The sequence below is a fragment of the Castanea sativa genome, chromosome 4 (genome assembly GCF_040712315.1).
Source record: "Castanea sativa cultivar Marrone di Chiusa Pesio chromosome 4, ASM4071231v1".
Lineage (NCBI taxonomy): Eukaryota > Viridiplantae > Streptophyta > Magnoliopsida > Fagales > Fagaceae > Castanea > Castanea sativa.
Window position 1 is genome coordinate 41,406,179 of NC_134016.1, and position 9,643 is coordinate 41,415,821.

The 9,643-nt window shown below is 33.2% G+C and overlaps 1 protein-coding gene across 1 annotated transcript; it reads right to left on the reverse strand.

Moving 5' to 3' along the window:
* Window positions 1-848: 848 nt before the first annotated feature.
* Window positions 849-2,380, reverse strand: LOC142631008 (protein JINGUBANG). Its single transcript, XM_075805067.1, has one exon. It carries the CDS (start codon window positions 2,130-2,132, stop codon window positions 897-899), a length of 1,236 nt encoding a protein of 411 aa, XP_075661182.1. The 5' UTR covers window positions 2,133-2,380; the 3' UTR covers window positions 849-896.
* Window positions 2,381-9,643: the final 7,263 nt, after the last annotated feature.

Genomic DNA, 9,643 nt, shown 5'->3' on the forward strand with positions numbered 1-9,643 from the left:
AAATAAATATTGGGAACGTGGACAAATTTTAGAAAATGGAAGATATTGCAGTGTGAACTTCACTGATCCAATGCAGACCTCATTGCCCCCTATCCTATCATCCAACTAATCCTTGAAAAATAAAGAACAAATGGCATAAATTCGTCAACACCATACACGGAGGTAAGGTATGGAAGTCTACGTGTGTACGCAGGCAAATAGGGTTTCAAGGTGCACCCCGTCTCCCTCTGGTTAAAGAAAGCTTCCATATTGATTTCTTAATTTTATATATATGATAAACAAATTATAGGCGTTATTGATCTAGAAAGACAAAGTGAAACAACATGTTGCTACTAATGTAACAGCTGCCCGAATTTTGAGCAACTGATTAGTAAACAATGTAAAAGCTCGTCGTAGTTTATTAGGTTTTTCCCTTAATTAAGTGTCCATTAGTTAATAAATTATTATTCACTAAAAAAAGAGGCACGTTGATAAAGAAAACTAGCTCCATCATGGGCCATTAGCTTTAAAGTTACATGTATTGTAGACCAATACAATCCATGCCATTCAAGGAAGGAAAGAGTCTGAAAATAAAACAAAGGAACAAAAAGATATGGGAAACGTAGAAGAGAAAAGAATAAGTACAACATAATCTTTTTGCACTATGTACATAACCGCGGCTAGAAGTAAAAAAATGATTTTGTCCACTAAAGACCACCAGGAGATGGCCTAATAGTAGCAAGACCTTGTAACCTATCATCTTGTGAATTCCAAATTGCTTCTCCAAGTAGTAACAAGTCACAATATTATGCGGAAAGTTACATACCATTCATGAGTAGAGTTGAAGTGAGTCAAAAACAGTAACTACACCGTATGATCTATTTTCTCATTTACCAAAAAATAAAAGGATTTGTCCGCTAAGGAACTAAAACCTGCCAAACTTTAATGTCACGGTCCAAACCACCGCTGTAAACAAGGTAAGCTGCTGTATTAGATGTGTTGCAACTATCAATTGCTGCAGTCAAGCACTTGACTGGGCCTGTATGCCCTTCCAACACTGCCACACAACTGTAGTTTCTATCAACACCTCTCCAAATCCTAACACTTCTATCAGCTGAACCACTACAAACCAAATCAGACACAACAGCCAAGCACAAAATGGAGCTAGTGTGACCTCTAAGCGCACCCATAACATCCATGTTGCCACCACCACCATCACTACTTTTCTCCCATACCACTATGGATCTATCACATGCACCAGAGTACAACAAAGACCCATCACTGCTTAGAGCCAATGCATTGACCCCAGAGTTGTGTTTGATAAGTGTGGCAATTAAACGATGTTTCTCACCTGGGTTTTTCTTCCACACCTTGATTTTCCTGTCAGCTGAGCCAGTATAAACATGTCCATCATCGGCTAATGCCAGTGCGTTTATTGCATCATCGTGTGCGTTTGTCACGGATTCTAAGCACTTAAAGTCCGATGTTCGCCAAATCTTGAGTGTCCTATCCCATGAAACGGAGTAGAGAAGTGACTCATCCTGAGACAAAGCAAGTGAAGACACAGCATCAACATGATGTACCCAAGTGCAACTCTTGTGCCTTCGAATCTGAACCTGGTTCTTAGGCATCAGGAGCTTAAAAGCACGGTCACCAAGTGTTGGAAGTGTAGCCAAGCGCGTGTACTTTTGGTGATCATCAAGTTGTTCATGGTTATTGATTTTCCATACCCGGATTTTATGGTCTTGATGAGCACTATAGAGTTTGTCAGCTTGTACCACTAGGGACTTCACGGCACCTTTCCCAGCAACTACAAAGTTGTTTGTTGAACTTTCTTGGTCTAATTGATCAGAGTCAAAAGGGTTGCGTTTCCATGACCTGATTTCTCTGTCAGAAGAGCCTGCATAGAGGAATTTTCCAGCTAGGGTGAGAGAGGATATGTAAGAGGTTTGGCCTTTGAGAGTGGTGAGGCAATAGTGGTGTGTGTTGGAAAAAAAACAGTGTTGTTGGGATTGTGAGGTGAGTGAAGGAACTGATTGGAGGCTTGGCTGAGAAAGAAGGGACTTCAACTCTAGTTGATAGTGGTTGGACTCAGATTGAGACTCATTGTTTGAGTGGTTAGACTCAGATTGTTGGCATGCCATGATTCCCATATCAAAGAGAAAGGAAATGAAGGAATTGTTAAATATATAGTAGAGAGACAGAATTGGAGGAACTTTTTTTGTTCTTTATTTTGGAGAAGGTGTAGTGAGCAAAAGATATACAGTTGAATTATGGGTTAGTGTTTGGCATAAAGTGAGATGCAAGAATGGTGAATGGCCCAGTTTCAACTTTCAATTTTCAACTATTCTAATAGTAATATAGGTAGGTGTAGGTGTAGTGTAGGAATTGGTCCTGCACAGTCAGAGGGCATCAACCTTTGCTCTTTTTTTTTTTTTTTTTTTTTTTTGTGTGTTTTTCTTTTCAATTTTTGCTTGCAGAGAGGATCAACCATTAATTCTTCCAAACTAACATGGACATGTACAGAAAACCTGACCCTTCTAGGGAATGGTGGAGGTGTGGATAAGTGGGGGAATAGGTCAGGAAAATGGAAAAAAAAAGGGTGAAAATATTTTCTGGTTCTAAAAATTTGGGTTAAGCTCTCATTTAGTTTCTGAAATTTTAAAATTCCTTTTTTTTTTTAATCTTCAAAAAATTATAAATATATCAAGACAGTTCATCCATAAGCAAAAATTATATTAACATTGCTATGTAAAATGTTTTACCAAAATTTCAAACGTAAAATATTTTACTTCTTCTTGCTTTAATTTTACAATTTGACCAAAAAATATTTTGCAATTGACCAGATTTTACATAAAAACAAACATGATAAAATGTGTAAAATATTTTTCTAAAAATATTTACTTTAAGACAAATGGAGCAAGAAGAAAATATTTTACTTTGAAGATATTTTACGTAAAATAATATCTGATGCAAATTCTGGGGGTCACCCTATACCCCCAACACACATATAATAACAATAATAAAAGGAGGGCATAGTAAACATTTTGTCTATATTTTCAAAGTAAAGTACCAGCCAAATTTTCGAGAATAGCAAGCTTGGTCCGCAACTATATTATAAAAGCAAAATATGTGACAGCTGGATGTGAAATTAACAATACAATAGAGAGTATGCATGTGCAAATAATGTATATTAACTATTCATATAAAATTTGTAAGAGCATAAAATTTAACAGCCTAGGCCCACTGGAAATAGTGAGATTGGAATTCCTAAACTCAGCCTAAATCAATAGATACTTGTATAGAGGGTGGAATGAACAAGTTTGGGCTTCGCCTAAGAACACAAATAGAGAAAGAATGACTAGAGGCCTAAGGTTTAAAGATATGAATGAATCTTTACAAGTTTGCCCGAGGTCAATGATCCTGGTTGTTACAAATATTGTTCTCTCTCTCTCTCTCTCTCTCTCTCTCTCTCACAGCTATTGTTCTATATATGATCTCTTTTTCTTAATTCTCGTTGGATCCTCCCTTTATCTAAGAGTCTATTTCCTTTATATACTTCATGGCATCTTGCATCCTAGCCCTCCATCTTTAATTTTTCCAAATCTCCTTAAGACACTTGCCCCATTAGACTTCTGGTGAAGGTGGTGGAAAGAGCTGCTGAGCTGTGGATTCACTGTTTAGGTCACTTCCTCATAAATGCAGCTGATAAAGCTGTTGCCAACTATTTAATGCAAATGAACATATGAGACTTTACAAGAAACTTCCCACAAAGATTCCATTTAACCCCTGAGGCACCTTCATTCATTATATCCCCCAAGGACGCTCTGTCACTTCCCATTCTCTCCTCGAACCACCTCACTCCTCCGGCCTTGGACGCCCCTTCAAGAGGAGCAATTGAAGACTACAACGGTACTTCCCATCTTCGGTCCTCGGGTCCCCCCAAAATCTATATAAATAAATATTCAGTAAAAAAATATAAAGAATGCTATCCACCTAAGAAATCTTATTTTATGAAAGGTTTAAATAAATATTCAAGCTTGTTCTTAGTTTATTCAATAGCACAAATCACCATTAATTTATTAGCAATTGCATTCTTTTTTAAGCATTGAATACGTAGTTCGAATCTCCTATCTCACTTTCTTATTATCAACCTATATATATATCTACACACACACCAAGGGTGGCGCCACCTTATGGCCAGGGTCGTCCCAAGACCACCCTGACCTGAAAAAAAAAATTTTACATAATAATTTAAAATTTTATATTTATCTACCTTTAAAAAAAATTTGGGAACACCTTGAATTTTTTTTATGCCAATAAAATTATATTTTGATCCATAATTTGAGCAACTTAACAATATATTAGGGTCTTTCAAGTAAAAAGAACCACATGCTTTTATATTCTTTTAAGCCTGTACTACGACTTTACTTTTAATTTTTGCTTTACCTGACACACTGTCATTGTACAACTAATTGGTCAAAGTCACGTAAATTTAATTTTTTTTCATTGTACAACTACTTTTATTTTTTCTTTTTCCGATAATTTTGACTAGAAAAAAATAGTAGTTTTAGTTAATTAAGTGAATAAACTTAAAAAGTTACTTAATTTTTATATAACATCAATTAATTCATTATATATATAATAAAATTTTTATTTTTATGATTATAATTAAACATGTGATTGTCCATTCTAAGAAAATTTGATTAAATGTACACGAAAAGTGTCACTGAATATTATGTGTTTATATTTTGCTATCATATTATTAGTAATAAACTTATTATATTTTTATTTCTATAATTTAAAATTTTATTAATTATATTATTTATGACGTCACCGGTTCGACCATCGGTCAGATCTCGGTCCAACTAAAAAACCAGTAACCAGTCCCTTTTTCGGTTATTTCACCATATTGGTTTATAAAACCATGGAAAAAATCCAAAAAAAAAAAAAGAACGAAAATCTGGAAAAAAAAATTATAATAAAACCACTAACAAGGCCCAAACCAAATGTCAATGGAAAAACCCAGTATAAGATCAATCTCATCTCAAACTAAGACAATCACTACTCCAACACCAACACGATTATGCTTTTAATTCAACAAATATTAAAAAAAATCATCACTGCCTTAGCGCCTCACGAATTTACAAGTCATTAAATAATTTAAACTAAAACTAAATCAAACCTAAAAACTAGAAAGAAATAAGAAACTCACTTACTCTCTTCAGTTATCGCCGTCTATTCCTGTTTAATAACACTAAAAACAACCACAACTAAATTCCACAAGTTTTATGTTGTAAAATTTTATGTATTTACATATTTTTTTAATTGTTGTTGTTGTCAATATATAATTTTTTTTATTAAATTATATAATTTATGCTTATTGAGAAATACTTTAAAAAAGAATTAACGAAGTAATATACTAAATACGTCCTTAAATTTATTGGTTGAAAAATTATGACAATTACTCAAGTAGTCTTGTCACCCAGTGATACAGCGCCTAACAAGAACAAAAAGTTCTGAGTTATTTTTAGTCACCCAAAATAAAACTTGTATAGTTGTACACTTGTACTAAACAAACACTGAAATTGATTAAAAAAACTCAGAGCTATATATGATTGATTCCGACGGCTTTGATTTTCGGATAAGAAGGTACAAGAAAAGGACAGCCTTGGATATCAAAAGCAAGCGGTTATAGAATTGGCACCTGGCATGAGATATTTTGTATGTAATCAAGATATATACTATGATCAAACGTAAAAAATAAAATAAAATAACTTTCCTGTTTCAACTACAATTGGACGACTTCAGCAAAAAAAAAAAAAAAACTATTATTGGACGACAAACCATGCAGCTTATCTTCGAGCATCTCTTGTACTCATATATTTTACTCATCATCCACATAAAATACCCTTTTGGGAAGATTTGATTTGAGTGACCCTTACTGATCAAACCAAGAAAAAAAAATTAAGGATTTTTTTTTAGAGATTATTAATCTATGGCGTCCGCTTCTAATAATAGCTCTTTATTATCAGACCAAAACACTAATCAGTTTTTTATGTATGCAGAAATTGAATTTTAGATCTCTTATACAACCCTAGATCTCTTTAGTGTGTCTGTCTCAAGACTTACACCATAACTAGCCTTTGCTGCATTATAAAATTCATTTGCTTTCGTTATTATACAAAAATAATACAACAATGAGAAAATATCCCCTTATACTTGTTTGCAATGTCTACATTTTGAAACGTGAAAGTGGATATAAAAAAACTAACCATTCTATGTGAAACGTTATTGTTTATGGAGAAAGTTTAAGGAGGAAAAATACAAATCAAAACATCATTATTTTGATTAAACTTAAATACCTAGTAAGCTTAATGGTTTGGGATTTTGACCTCAATTAAGTGATAATGCAGGGCTAAACACCCCCCCCCCCCCCCAAAAAAAAGAATGATGAAAAGGATATTGATCTCCATTACATAAACAAAAGGCCCCAAATTTGTGCAAAAAAGTCTTGAAAATTGTAGAATGTTAATTGACTTATTTTTCTAAAGAAAAAAATATGAATTTTTTTTTTTTCATTCTTTCCCTTTCCTCTAAGAAGGTCCTTAAAATATTAAGCCAATAGAATTGTTTCATGAAAACAAAATTATGAGTGTGTCAAATTAGATTGATCATGTCTAAAGAAGATTAAATAGATTAGTTATTATATATTTTAAAAGATATGTCAATAAAACCTAAACATAAAAATTTAATTAATAATTTTGTATCTCAAAATATTATATATATATATTTAAATAAAAAGAATATTTAATTGATTTTTAATTATTAAAAAACACTCACTTAAATGTATTGTCTTAAACTTCAAAATGTATTGAGTCTGTCGTTTCTACTTACACGGTCAGATGCACTATTTTCTCTCCCTCCCCCTTTTTTTTTTTTTTTGTGCGGATAAATCACATCATTTTATTAAAGCAAATTTGGTTTTTCTTGAAGGTACAATAATCAGGTGGCCAAAGTAGGACCCCGATTGGAACCTTTGCACCCAATTAACAATGATAATTGCTAGATTTATAGATTTAATTAGGTGATACTGGCCTTTGTGCGTAAGGCTATTGCTTACACATAGTTGGAGAGGTCTCTCCCCCTTCCTAATCAAGATCTCTTTCAATTTACTAAAATTACTTTTTAGGCAAATTTGGTTTTTCTTGAAGGTACAACAATTATCAGTTGGCAAAAGTAGGACCCTGATTGGAACCTTTGGATCCAATGGACAATGATAACTGCTTTGGAGTACTGTACGTCTCAATTGGCTTCCAACATGTTCATGATTTATTCCTTTCTGGCTACCACAATATGAAGTAGGTCTAGCTCCTATAGATACTTCTTTGAGTGTGACTTGCATTCTGACCTCAACAATAATGGCTTTTAGATGAAACTAGGTCTAGAGGTAGAGTTATCATAAGAAGAATCTGTCAAAACTATTGTCCCTTGATGCAATAGGGATGATGATTTGCCTATAGAATGCAGAATGCTTTTCAATAAATATGGTAGGCCAAAATTGAACAGATTTGAAAGCTAAAGTTGGTATTAGGGACATGTAGGCTGTACCTATGACTATGATCGAATACCTTATTTTGTATGTTTCCAGAGGTCGGCCAAATCTTATCTTGTATCCAATTTCTCCCATGTATTTGAAGATGTTAAGGAAAAAGTTTTAAAAAGAAAGCTTTGAAATCACTTTTCACAATTTCTCTCTTTTAAATTTGAAAAAGAAACATTTGTGTTAAGTTCAAGAAAAAGACTGTTATATAAGACTTCGTAGCATTGGAATTTCGTAACTTGCATGGTGCTATTTCATGCTGACATTAGTTTTCGTAAGTTTATTTTCCTCCCAATTAATTGTAGAGTCCACACCCTGCTTTTTATGAAGCTTAAACTGATTTCATTCCTTATGTCATCTCGGGTTTTCGTTTTCATACTAAACACACTGCGATTTGCAAGTCAAAAATTATTGGCTTGTTGATTTTGAGACGGATTGAGACTTTTTTAAGATTCCAAGATTCCAAATCCGGCTACCAACCACGCATGAGTAGAGACTTAGTGATCATATGTGAGAAAAGTAATAAAAAATAGGTTTAGAAAAAAAATAATGATTCATTTACATATTAGCCAAAATCACCATATCAAGTGGGATTTAGTAAAATGAACCGAAATGGATGAAATGGAGCGAAATTTGTTGGAATTTAGAATGAGAGGGAATAGAATGGTGATTCGTACCGATTAATTAATTTAAATGGAAAATTCCGACAGTTGCAGGCAGAATGAAATGAAATGAAATTCATAACTATTACAATTAGAAGAATGGGAGGATTTGAAGCTTGGTTGTTCTAATAAAGAAGATTAGAACATGTGACTCTTGAATCTTGATGGTAACACAACTTTTTTTCTCCATTTGAATTGCAAACTCAAGAATTCTAACATCCTAGCAAAAGAAAAGAAAGGTTCTTAAGGAAAATGATGTCACGGAAAACACAATGAAGAACTCATAATTAACGACATATATTTTAGAAGTGAAAATCTATGTTAGTAATGTATATTGATGTTAAAATTTATTATCACCTCTCCCCCCCTCTCATTTTTTGAAGAAGTTCCTTTCCATTATATTGGAAGTGGAGAAAGATCATTTCACGATTATGATTTAAAAAAAAAAAGAAAAAAAGCTCTAACAGTAATAGAGTGTCATTTCATCCAAATAACATGACAATGGATAAACCTTTAGATTTGTAACATTTGATGAAATAGAACCAATTCAAATGGAGAGGATCCATACACCTTTTCCCATCCCGCTTTATCGATAGGGAGGTTTTTATTTATTCAACAAAGTAGTCTATGTACAACAAAAGGCTACCTAAGGCATGGTGTCCCATAAAGCGTTATTTTTCCTTTGTATTGCGGGGGATTCAAGTGCGATAGATAACAAGTGCGTGTGAATTTTGGTAAAATATTGATTGTCCCTAGCATAATTATGTATTAATTTTTTTTTTTTGAGAAAGAATGTATTAATTTATATTAATTGTGCGAAATATATATATCTCTTCACCGACTTCATCTCTTGATTGCTCCTTTTATTTATTGCAGGCTTTTTTGCTTTTCGAACCTACCAGCAAAAGTATCTAAAATGAAAGCCAACATAATTGTCACAGGCTCAAAGCCAATTAATTAGACAAACTTTGCACAGATATCTTTATATTCACTCTTTCTTCGTTTCTTTTTACCTTTTTTTTATTTTTTTTTTGGTTGGTAATCAAAGTGGTACCCTCAAGGGAACATTATGATTCCATAAGAGGAAGGTCTTAAATTAGACGAGTACGTACGAGTGTAAGACATCCTATACTAGTATAACATATCATATGAGTCTGTATGTTGGTAGATTTTTTTTTTCCAAGTATAGTTATATTTTAACTAACTTTCAATTATTAAACATCTAACACACATTGTATATGCTTACTTAAAATAAAAACCCTTCAAGCCTCAAATCAAAAGGAGAGAAATATGAAGTTTTTCGTAAACTTTATTGCGCACAGCTTATCACACACTGTACTCTCTTAAAATCGTGTTTTAGCCTGCGTGACACAATATATAAGGGCTGTGTGCCATAAGC

Excerpts from the sequence above, each read along its gene's own strand:
- LOC142631008 (XM_075805067.1), bottom strand. The coding sequence starts at position 2,132 with ATGGGAATCATGGCATGCCAACAATCTGAGTCTAACCACTCAAACAAT.